This window comes from Bos javanicus, chromosome 9 (assembly GCF_032452875.1).
Source record: "Bos javanicus breed banteng chromosome 9, ARS-OSU_banteng_1.0, whole genome shotgun sequence".
NCBI lineage: Eukaryota > Metazoa > Chordata > Mammalia > Artiodactyla > Bovidae > Bos > Bos javanicus.
Genome location: NC_083876.1, coordinates 96,725,066 through 96,737,839, shown reverse-complemented (window position 1 = coordinate 96,737,839; position 12,774 = coordinate 96,725,066). Strand labels below are relative to the sequence as shown.

The following is a 12,774-nucleotide window of genomic DNA, read 5'->3' as shown; positions in this document are numbered from 1 at the left end:
CTTGCAATCCAAGGGATGCAGGTTCGATTCCTGGTCGGGGAACTAATCCCACATCCCACGGGGCAACTAAGCCTGAGTACTGCAACCTTGGGCCAGTGAGCTCTGGAGCCTGCAGGCCGCGGCCAGAGGGTCCGTGCACCACAAGGACAGGCCCCATAGGAAACAGCGAAGACTCCCCATGCAGCAGCTAAGGCCCGAATCCACCAGATACACAAGCGTTAGGAAAAACATTTAAGGTGCTGTGTGGAACCAAGCGTAACTTGGGGAGGCAGTACACAGTAACGGTGAGGAGCAGGGAGTGCTGGTTTCACACCTCGACTCTACCGCTTACTGGTCTTGCAACCTTGACCAAGTTACTTGACCAACCCCCCTCTATAAAACGAGTATTCAAGACCAGCTACTAGTCCAGTCACTGTCAGCACAGATTCAGTTCTCCACTACAAGCTGGTGAGTTCTGTTCTTTCATCTTACATCGAGTTTGATTCAGCTGGCTCATGTCGGTCAAAAATAATACATCTCAACTTCCTATTCTGTCTCATGTAAGTGTGCTTCCTTTAAGAAAACAAAACAAAAAACCTATAGGCAAATAAGCAAGCATGTGCTTATTATCTTTCCAGTTATTCAATTAGAAAATTCATGTATGTGGGTGGAAATTGGTACAGCCACCATGGAAAACAGTATGGAGGTTTCTCAAAAAAACTAAAATAGAATCACCTTACAACCCAGAAATTCCACTCCTGGGTATATATCCAGAAACAAAAACACTAATTTGAAAAGATGTTTCTTTTCTGTTCTCTAGTCGCTGAGTCGTGTTTGACTCTTTTGCTACCCCATGGACAGTAGCTCGCCAGATTCCTCTGCTCATGGGATTCTTCAAGCAAGAATACTGGAGTGGGTTGCCACTTCCTTCTCCAGGGTATCTTCCTGACTCAGGGATCTAACCCACATCTCCTATATATTGGCAGGTGGATTCTTTACTGCTAAGCTACCAGGGAAGCAATTTGAAAAGACACACACGCTCCAATGTTCATAGCAGCATTATTTACAATTGCCGAGACACAGAAGCAATGTAAGTGTCCATCAGCAGGTGAATGGATGAAGAAGATGTGCTACATATACACAAGAGAATACTTGTTGCTATTGTTCAGTCACTAAGTCGTGTGTGATTCTGCTACCCCATGGACTGCAGCCCACCAGGCTCCCCTGTCCTCCCAGAATAGCATCCAGCCATAAAAAGAGAATGAAATCTTGCCATTTGCAGCAACATGAATGGACATGGAGGGTATTATTCTAAGTGAAATAGTCAGACAGAGAAAGACACACACTGTACGATGTCACATAAAAGAGTCTAAAACATACAAGAAACTAGTGAATGTAACAAAAAAAAGCAGACTTGCAGATACAGAAAACCACCCACACAGTGGTTACCAGTGGGGAGGATGAGGCGGGAGGGGCGACGTGGGGGAAGGGATGGAGAGATATAAATTACTTTGTATAAAATAAATAAGCTACGAGGCTACGTTGTACAACACAGGGAATATAGACAGTATTTTATAAATGGAGTATAACCTTCAAACACTGAAAACCACTACACTGTACCTGCGCAACAGATAATATATACATCAGCTATTCTTCAATAAAAAACAATCTCCTCCACATACTGTAAAAAAATAAATAAAAGTCAGAAAAAATAAGAATAAAAAGCTTTTTTTCAAAGCAAGTATACTCCAATAAAAATTATTTTAAAAATGGGTTAGGGCAGCTTTTCTTCAAAAGTTCCTGTAACTTTACTAACAAAGTCAGACAGGTGATGATTACAACAAATAAAAAATTAGCTATGACAACAGTTTTACTGAACACTGACCTTGGAGATGGGCTACGGGAGTACTGTAGTCTACTTAGGGTGTTTCCAAAGGGCTGACTCTCAGCTGCACTGGGGCTGGTCTGGATTCATATAAAGTTCACTCGAGGTTAAGAATATCAGTGCGTATGTCCTACCATGAGAGAGTCTGACCTGCCCTCTAGCCCAGAAGGGCAAAGGCAAGTGTTTTTAAAAGCTCCTGAGGTAATGCTGCTGTGTAGCCAGGCTTAGAAACCATTGGCACAGTTTAAAGTCCGGTATCCCCAAATCCTGGGTGTGAAGCCCTCCCACAATCTACAGCTTCTGTGCTTTGGGGCAACTTAGCCCCCCGTCTCCTTCTCTGAAAAATAACACCATTTCATTTGGTTGTTGTATCTAGCACATGGTAAGACTCAATAAATGATAATAGCTTATATATATCCTAGTTTCTAGTTAAAGAGTTGGACTTCCCTACTGGCTCAGTCGGTAAAGAATCTGCCTGCAATGCAGAAGACCCAGTTTCGATCCTTGGGTCGGGAAGATCCCCTGGAGGAGGAAACGGCAACCCATTCCAGTATTCTTGCTTGCAGAATCCCATGGACAGAGAAGCCTGGTGGGCTACAGACCACGGGTTTGCAAAGAGTTGAACACGACTAAGTGACTAACACTTCCCTAGTTTCTACAGTCTTCTGCCCATTCTGAATATAAAAGAAAACCTCTTCAGGGTTTCTTGTGCTTATGGGGAAAAAAGAACATAATTATAGCCAGATCCAAAAGATAAACAATATTTCATTGGTCACTAAGCTTATAATAATTACATGATCCATTCCTAATACAAAAAAGTAATAAAGTAACCAAAAATCTTCCTGGAATTTGGAGTAATATGCATGGTTATACATAGTCAAAGTCAGCTAATTTTTTTTGTACATTACATTAAAATATAGTTTTTCATTTTAAGTTTCATAAGGTAGAACAAAAACAGAGGAGCATAAAATAACTGTATCACAGTCTAGAGCTTAGACATTTTATAGGTGTTCACAAATTAAATGCACAGAACCCAGAGAGTTATATAAGCGAGAGTTATATAACACAAAGAATGAACTTTATAGTAAACATCAGCTAGGACACCAGGGGACCCCAGGACAGACTGAGATCACTGTATTACAAATGCATGCTATAACTGCACTGGAGAATGTGAAGAGAAAGGTGCTCACCTAACTGTAGAAAACTACATTCCATCTACATGCTCTGAGGCTAAAGACACAGAGAACTGTGCGTACAGTTAAACACTACTCTAGTTGGTAAATTTAGTCCTTGGAGGGGTCCTGGTTAGCAATTCTAAGACTACCTTAATGTCAACTAGGCTTGCACAAACATAATAAATCCACTGCAGTAATGGGAGCCAGGCTTCTCACTGCAAGAGAAGTTACAATAAGGCACGGGCAGAAGCAGTGGAGCCAGATCAGCACCTGAGACTTCAGTACGAACTCATGTTCACTTTTAACAGACAGGCAGAAAGACACATATGGAAGTAACTACAGATCTGTGTGTGTATACATGGATTAGAAGATAGATCTATATTTTTTAACTCGATCACTGACAGCGCCTAGAAGCAATGATACCCCAGTAGTAATGAACACATCTGGGGCCCAGGGCTCCGTTCCTAAATACCATTCTCCAATAAAAGGAAGAAGAGCTCCTTAGAGAAAAGGCTGATTTCAGGACTGGAACAGGGAAAATACAAGATGATGCCAAAAAGCAAGAAACTGCTCAAAAGCAAAACCACACACACAAAAAGGAGGAGCAAGTATGACAAGGATACAGAAGCCGCTTGAAGGAGCTCCAATGGCCAAAGCAGGAACAACCTGAGCAAGACAGTAAGCAGCAATACGACTGAACTACAACCCGAAGTAGAAAACCAAGATTTATGCGTCCATACTGAGGTAAATACATAATTGAAAAGACGGGACAGGAGAGGCAAACCTGCTTTACAGAAGAGTTCCAAGTATACACGCCCATACTCCCCACTCCTGGAGGCGGAGCTCAATTCCCGTCCCCTTGAGTGTGGCTTGCACTTAGTGACCTACTTCCAAAGAACAGAGCGTGGAGAGGGAAAACTGGTCACAAGAACCTGCAGACCCACATGAACCGAGCAGTCAAGGTCGACATCAGCACGAGGGCACTTCACCTTTGTGATGCTCATACAGAAGCCCGTTACACACAGAAGCTCATCCAGTCTAATCGTGAGAAAACATCAGACAGACCCAAATTCGAGAGTATCCTACAAGCCATCCAGGTCATGAAAAATAAGGAACGTCGAGAAACTGCCACAGATCAGAAGAGACTAAGAGGACCCATTGACTAAATGCGGTGGGGTGGCCTTGACTGGATCCTGGAACAAGCAAGGGACATTAGCAGAAGAACAAAAACACGAATAATGTCTGTAACTTAGTTAACGGCATTTTGCGCCAATGTTAGTATATTAATTTTGAGAAGTGGACCAGAGTTGATGACGATGTCAATATCAGAGGAAACTGGATGAAGAGCATATGAAAATTGTGTACTATCTTTGTAAGTTCCCTAAAAATCTGAAAGTATTCGTGATTACAAGTGTACTAAAAAAAAAAAAAATGCAATTGCATGTGGGTAGTTTTGAAATGAAGGATCAATCTTTTATATATGTTTACATAGTCTCTTGTTTTACTCTTTAAGCTAAAACTGAATTATAAACAACATAACAAAACCTACAGCTGGAGTAGCTGTAGGAAAGGCTACCTAGGAACTACTGGACTGAGACGATTCCTATTAATTTTTAAGGAAAGCTGGGACGGATACTCTACAAGCAGCATCTGATGGAGAAGGAGCAGAAATCGGAGGCTAAAAAATCTCTACCGTGAAAGGACAGCAGCACACACTGCTATGAAGCGGCCATCAGGACGTGTATTCCTAAGACTCGAGATCAACCACACTTAGATTAGAGCAGCTTCCACTGCAGCAAAGAGGGGGAATTAAGTAGGACTGCGATCCTGGGATGGGCTAAATATCAAGAAAAAAGGAAAACCGGGACACAAACGCGTAAGCATGAGAAAGAACCAGGTTCATCTCTAGGTCCACAAGCAAAGTGGGGGTGCGGGGACGTTTTCTCTCATTTTTGACTCTGACGTTATGTTGTCCTTGCTGCCAGGAATAAAATTTTAGCTGGCCTTGTTAGTTCAGTTACTTAGATTTTCCTAAGTTTTATTTGAAGGCCTGAAGCTCATTTACGGCACTTTCTCTGAATAATTATTTTCGAGATTGAAACAACTGTCTTAAAAACTGAACTTCAGAAATGAACTCATTTGTTAACCAGAGACTGCATATGTAATTAGAAACATGTCCTGAAAAAATGAATTTATGGAACTGGGGAGCTACAGGGGCTTCCCAGGTGGCTCAGCAAGAAAGAATCTGTCTGACAATGCAGGAGATGCAAGAGATGCAGGTTCAATCTCTGGGTGGGGAAGGGCTCCTGGAGTAGGAAATGGCAACCCACTCCAGTATTCTTGCCTGGGAAATCCCGTGGACAGAGGGGCCTGGTGGGCTACAGTCCCTGGGATCGCCAAAGAGTTAGACAGGACTGAGCAACTGAGCCTCAACAGCACAACAGGGAGCTGCAACGTTACTTGATCTTTAACAAACCATTAAGGCTATTTATGATATCTGTTTTATTAAAACAATTTGCAAATAGATTTTTTAGTATCACTAGTTACATTTTTTAAACTTAAGGATACTGAAGTATGTTTCTTTTTAGGGAAAGCTGTTTTATAAATAAAGCATGTTTACAAGCCAATGAGAATTAAATATTAGATGCTATTTACAAACACAAGTTGCAAATAACTTAATCATGAGAAATAAAAATACAGTCATATATGAGAACAATCAAATATCATAATTCTTCTTTTCTACAGAATCCTTCAGCTGTATTCATCACTATTATCACATAAGCCATAGAAACCGTGCAGAGCAGAAGACACGTACTGGGCGCGGTCTGCAGTGCCAGTCAGACAAGACGTTTCTAACAATTAGAATGAAAACAAAACTGTCCTCAAACCTAAAAGGTTATCCATTGCTTAAAACGTATGCCCTTTAAAATGTACGATTATTTGAAAGAGATTAAAAGCTAAAATTAAAAAATGCTTACTCCTTGGAAGGAAAGTTATAACCAACCTAGACAGCATATTAAAAAGCAGAGACATTACTCTGCCAACAAAGGCCTGTCTAGTCAAGGCTATGGTTTTTCCAGTGGTCATGTATGGATGTAAGAGTGGACTGTGAAGAAAGCTGAGCACCAAAGAATTGATGCTTTTGAACTGTGGTGTTGGAGAAGACTCTTGAGAGTTCCTTGGACTGCAAGGACATCCAACCAGTCCATCCTAAAGGAGATCAGTCCTGGGTGTTCATTGGAAGGAATGATGTTGAAGCTGAAACTCCAATACTTTGGCCACTTGATGTGAAGAGCTGACTCATTTGAAAAGACTCTGATGCTGGGAAAGATTGAGGGCAGGAGGAGAAGGGGACGACAGAGGATGAGATGGTTAGATGGCATCACCAACTCAATGGACATGAGTTTGGGTAAACTCCGCGAGTTGGTGATGGACAGGGAGGCCTGGCGTGCTGAGATTCATGGGGTCGCAAAGAGTGGGACACGACTGAGCAACTGAACTGAACTGAACTGAAAAGCTAAAAATACACTTAAAAAGTAAAAATATAGACTTGTCTAGCCCCTACTACCATACAGTCAGCTTCAAGAAGGAAAAATGTTAACAAAACTTCTAAAAAACAATAGTTTATATTTAATTTCTATAGCATTTTACTATTTACACAAATATCTTTTTAAGCCTCACAACAACCCTGTGAGGTAGGAAAGTATTATTATATCCATTTTACAGATGTGAAGACTTGGGATCAGGAAGATTAAGTCATTTACAAAGTTGTGTAGCGAGAAAGCGTTGCATCAAGAAATGGAATCCAGTTATTTGATTTTAAAACTGTGGCTCTTTCCCAGACATACTTAGTAAAAAAACTAAAACAAACCCAGAAGGGGAGTGTACATATTCATATATATACATAAATGTACACTTCCTTTATGGAAATTATGTCCCTGAAATAGGAATAAAAATAAAGTTTTACTTTCCCATTGAGTTCATTATCATTTTGGAGACTTATCTTTTATCAGTTTGGATTAATCTCCAACACAGAATTTTAGCTCTTGGTTATTTCCTCTTTCATTATTTGACAAACACAACATTTTATAAACCAAAATTTAAAGCAAGAGGTGTTTCTGTACTTCATTTCTTTTTGAAAAGCAAACGATCCCAAATAATTCTAATAAACATCTTTAATTCATACACTTTTTGTAGGTATCTCTTTTCTGTAATAAAGATAACCTTTTCATTCAGTTAAGTCTCAACTGGTCACACCAAAGGCATACAACTTAGAATTCAAAACTATGAGCTACCCACTACTGTCTTTTTTCAATAAGTGTTCTAACAGAAAATGCACTCATTCACAATCTTTTTCTTGTTCCAACGCATCTAAGTGATGCAAAGCTGTGCCAGAAGCAGCAGGGATTCAATGCCACAGAGGTTCCAGGGCAGGGGGGAAGACAGTCTGCGGGCGGGAACGCAAAGCAGTTTTAAGAAGCCCCAACATGCCGCTCTGAGCCCCCCACCATGAACCCTTCTCTCCTATGAGCGCTAATGAATCCAAGGGGAGGTAATAATGCCAGGACTTTTTCACTGATACCACTTCAAAAATAGTGCTTCATGAAAAAAAGATTAATCGGGTTTCCCTGGTGGCTCAGTGGCGAGGAAATTGCTTGCCAACGCAGAAGACACAGGTTTCATCCATGGTCTGGGAAGATCGCACAGGCTGCAGGGCGACTAAGCCCGTGCGCCACAGGTACTGAGCCTGTGCTCCAGAGCCTGGGGCCACAACTAGCTGAGCCAACGTGCTGCAGCTGCCGAAGCCCGTGGGCCCCGGAGTCTGCGCTCTGCAACAGGAGGAGCCACCGTGATGAGAAACCCGCTCACCACGCTAGAGAGGACCTTACTTGACGCAACTAAAGAAAAGCCCACAGAGCCAAAAAAAAAAACACCAAACAAATTAATCAACCCCATCCCACAGGTGTCCTTGCTGGAACTGAACTCCAGCCGAAAACCCAAACCAAGATAAGCTGCTCACTAGTTGAAGCATATGCCAAATCTTTATTATGGATCTAGTTTTGCTCTACTGACTTTGAAACTTCTACTATAATAAATTATTATTATAAAACAGTTATTCATGGACTAAACGGGAAAAACATCATTTGCCCTAATAAAAAGATATACATAAAAAGTCATTCACAGAGTCAAAATACTGCTCAAAGAAAATTCATTTTTGAGATTTCTAGTCAAAATAATCCCTGGAGAAGGAAATGGCAACCCACTCCAGTATTCTTGCCCAGGAAATCCCATGGACGGAGGAGTCTGACAGACTACAGTCCATGGGGTGGCAAAGAGTCGGACACAACTGAGCGACTTCACTTAATCAAAATAATACTCAAAGTAAACTAACCTCTTACAGCTACAAAATTGATTCATTCCGCAAACATCTTGCTATATTATGTGACTGCCTGAGGCCTTCTCCTAAGGGCTCATAATTTGGCCATCAGATTAAAACTTAGAATTTTGCAAATTGGAGTTCTCTTCCGATACTTCCCATCTTAACGAATAAAGAATATCTTCTGTTTTATCATCTCTGACTCCAAAGCAAGCCAGATGGTGTAATTAAGCTTTTTAAAAAAGTAGATACACACACACACACACATATATATATGTATATAGCTGTTAAAATTCAGAATCACAGCCTAACTCTGGTAATTAGGGATCTCAAAGAGCTGGGTGCTTTTGCTTTTAGCCAGACGAACATGCAAACTCACCACAACGGAAGAATTCCTTATACTTTCACTCTCGAGAACAATATCCAACAATATACCCTCTGCTAGTTTTGCCACTTTTTAACTGTAAAGAATTTCTAAGATATCAAGCTAATAAAACCAAATCTGTACCATTTTCAAGCCACTTCCTCTGGAGACATTTTCCTCTCTCAAAAATCTTCACATGCCAAAACATATTTGATAATACTTTCAATAAACTTCTACCATCTATGCTGACCATCTATGCTTAAGCTTACCCAACAGCGTATACTGTTTCCCTATGACCATTCTTAGCCTTCTCTATAATTCATCTCTCTTTATAATCCAGTGATCAAAATGGGACATGCGACTCAAAAGTAAGCTATTGCAAAGAATAGACAAGGAACTACATCTGTGACCTCGGATGCCATACTCATTTAAAAATATTTCAACATCATGTTGACTTCTTTACTGACTCATATTCAGCCTGTGGTCACCCATGATTGTGGCTTTCTTCCCTCTTTATTTATACCTAGTCTGTCCTTCTCCATCCTATATTTAAATCGTTGAATTTTTTTTTCCCCCTCCACACACTTAATTTCACCCAATTTCATACAGTTTTCATAGATCCATTTTCCGATTCATCACAATACTTTATAGAAATGTTTATGTCTGCAGTTTATAATAACTACCGTTTTATGCCTTAAAAATATCAAGACTGTGAACACAATACTGTAAATCCACTATACTTCAATTAACAACAACAAAAAATCTAGGCTATGAAAGTACATATGTAATACAACATACACTGTAATTTACAAGTAACAGCAGAACAAAGGCTAAGTCACTGCCTTCTGGAAACCTACCTCCACTGGACCGTCGCTCTTAACTAGTGCTATACGTGCCCGCTGCAAGGAGCCGTCCATCAGCTTGTGAAGCCTTAAAATCAACTTCCTTAAGCCCATCTGCTTCAGCGCTTTGTCTACAAAGGGTCTGTAGATAGAGGTCAGACAGTGCCCACTAACGCCTGCCTCGGTGCCACAGTCTGGGGCTCCCCAGCCGACACACTCGTCCTCCGACTCCAGCCTCTCGAGCTTCTTCGGGACACAGTCCGGGGGCGACTGGACGTGGCGGCTGTGGTCGGCGGGCGGCCTGGGCTCCGGTGCCCTCGGGCCGCAGCTCTGCTCTTCCTCACTCTCCTCCGTGCTGCTGTCCAGCTCCTTCAGCTCTCCTTCTGTGTCCTCCGCCTCATCCTCGGGCTCGTTGCCCCTGGATGATCGCGGGGAAGGGATTTCAAACACCGGCCAGCCAATGTCTGATAAATTCTTGATGCCCAACACGGTGCCCATAATCCTTAATTTCTGATTTAAGTCCTTTGTGATGTTTAACCACAAACAGAGCGCCTGCACCCTGTCCTGGAAGTCCTTTGCAGCATACTTCTCATAATCCTTTTGAAGAGCCTGCAGCGATGGATAAAGTGCCTCTATGTACTCCAGCAGCTCCATTATCCGTTTGACCTGCTCGAAGGACACCCTCTGGCGTTGGAGGTGCTCGTGATAGGTTGAGTAACCCGCAGGCTGCGTCCCGTGAGGGGCTCCGAACTGCCCTTCTACTGAAGTACCGTTAAGACTAGCTCCGTTTCTAACGAAGGCGAAGCTCCCATAGTTAACTTTGAAGGTAAGGATTTCGTTGATAATGTCTGGGATGGCCTGGCGGGCTGTGTATAAAAAGAGGTCCTGGTCGTTAATGGTCCGGCCGGCGTGCCAGGCTTGCAGCTCTAACCAGATCAGCTCGTTAGATCGGTTAAACCAGAACGCGGATGTGCTTTCCTGGCCTCTTTGCTCCCTGTCCTTCTTCTTTGAGACTGAGGTAAGCTTTAGCAGAAGTCGGAGAGTTTCAAAAAATTTTAAGCGATCTGCCGGACAGTCAGTCCTGGAAGTCTGGCGGGCGGTTCTGGCTATCGGCATGGGCACAGAGACCGGAAGCTTAGCATTGCTGCAGCCGAGACTGAGGTAAGGCTTATTGAGATCCACATCCGGGATGGACTTTTTGGGCAGAGAGCCCCCCACTGAGTCCAGCATGAACGAGCACTGCACATTCTTCTTATGATCCCGCTCCGTGGACCTGAGAGCCGCTCGGATCTTTTTCTCCTGCTTATAGCTGTATTCTTCCACGTTCTCCACAGTTTTTCCAGTGTCTCTGTGTGGAGGTTGGTTTGATGCATTCATTTTTTCTATTAAAAAAAGAAGAAGAACATTAACGTTACTCTAAAAGATCGAGCTGTTCTCAATATTTTCAGTAAGACTGATATCCACATGTATTTATAGGTGCAGGCTGCCACTGGAGAAAATAATCATACCATGTGCTGAAAATTAAGAGACTACAACACACAAAGCATTTCTCTGTAAACTTTTAAAAAGGTTTTAACCCATTTTTCCTGTTACATAATACTTGCTATATTCTCTAATGTCCTCCACCACTAACCTAAAAGCAGCTGTTTACTTGTCTACTACAAAGTGCAGTCATCCAGGTAAACCAAACCTTCCTGAGTTATCACCTTGGACTTAAGAGTGGAGAAACAGCACAACAGACCCGAGAGCACCCAGCTAGAGAACACATCCGTCTCTTGCCTTGGCCACGAACCTTAGAGCAAATCGGTTACGTTTTCTGGGTTACTCCTGTCATTTGTAAAATCAAGCAGATGGAGGAAGAACCCTTAAGGCACCTTAAGATTATTCTCATGAAACACTGAAAGACACGTAAGCAAAAATTCTTACCTTAATTTCTGTTCCTTGATTTCTTCTTTGCCACAAACAAGTGAGCAGAAACATTTCTTAATTTAACATTAAGGAAACTGAAGACATACAGCCTAATTTAGTAAAATTTGCCTAGTCTATTATACTGACACGTAAAAATCATTCAGAATTAATGCAAAAAAAAGCAAACATCACAATTCTCCTTCAAAGAACTGTGAATAGTTCTATTAACTGAGTTCCCAAGCTCTGAAACAAACACACGTCTTCTTTCCTGTTGGGCATCTCTGACCCTCTGAACCATCTCTACCTCACAGAAACCCCTGCACTCTCTCATCTTCTAGACGCAGCAGTCTCAGGGCTATCTTCTGCTCCTGAAGTCACCCCTTTCCAAAGTCCCTCCTGGGACCTCAGCTCGCTCCATGAAAAGTACGTGTTTCTCCAAGTCCTCCTGAGTCTCTCCTGCCTCACCTGCCTTCTCCCTGGGTGATCTTCATGTGCCCTTCACACACTGATGACGCCCAAGCCTACAGCACCACCCCCATGTCCCCTCTACTCTCAAGGTACAGTTTGTCTCCTTGAATCTAGGACACACATTTTGTATTTCAACTGCTTTGAAATTAGAATATGCTTTATAATTAATGGTAACATAAACAACTTTTAGGAAAATATTCACTAATATATTTCATTTACATTTTCCTTTATATACATATGCACAAAAGTAATAAATGGCTTTTAAAAACTTATATCTAAATATCAGAAAGTATAAAAGAGTTCTTTAGATAAATAATTAAAAATTCTAAGTGTAAGAATATACTGTGAATCAACTATAAGCATTTTTTCTTACTATATAATGGCACAGTATGTCTTTAGATTTTATGAAATAGGGTGTATTTATATGATTACAGACTAACATACCCAAAATCAATTTACCGACTAATATACCCAGACTAATATAACTTTGTTAAAGTTAATTTAACAAAGAAAATTTGTTCAAAATCAATATATCTCCAAATCAATTTAATTTAGTTTTAAAGTAAGGATTTTTCAAACAAGTATTTCTAAAAGCACTTCCAATTTGACTCACTTATATTCAATTTATTTTATAATCCATCAAAAAGGATTTTATCTGTCTATAAGATTTGCTATATTTTAACATAAAACTATTATTACTATATTTTAAATTAGCAATACTTTTAAACAATGGAAATTTTATCTGTTATTTTAATCTACTTTACTCTACATGTCTT

General features: G+C 41.1%; 1 protein-coding gene across 4 annotated transcripts in view; it reads right to left on the bottom strand.

The window, feature by feature from the left end:
* Nucleotides 1-12,774, bottom strand: part of MAP3K4 (mitogen-activated protein kinase kinase kinase 4) — a 105,152-nt gene that overhangs the window by 48,481 nt on the left and 43,897 nt on the right. For all 4 annotated transcript variants that reach the window (XM_061428486.1, XM_061428487.1, XM_061428484.1 and 1 more), the window contains exon 3: nucleotides 9,638-11,004. In XM_061428486.1, coding sequence (XP_061284470.1) covers nucleotides 9,638-11,004 — 1,367 coding nt within the window. The remainder of the gene's footprint in view (nucleotides 1-9,637; nucleotides 11,005-12,774) is intronic.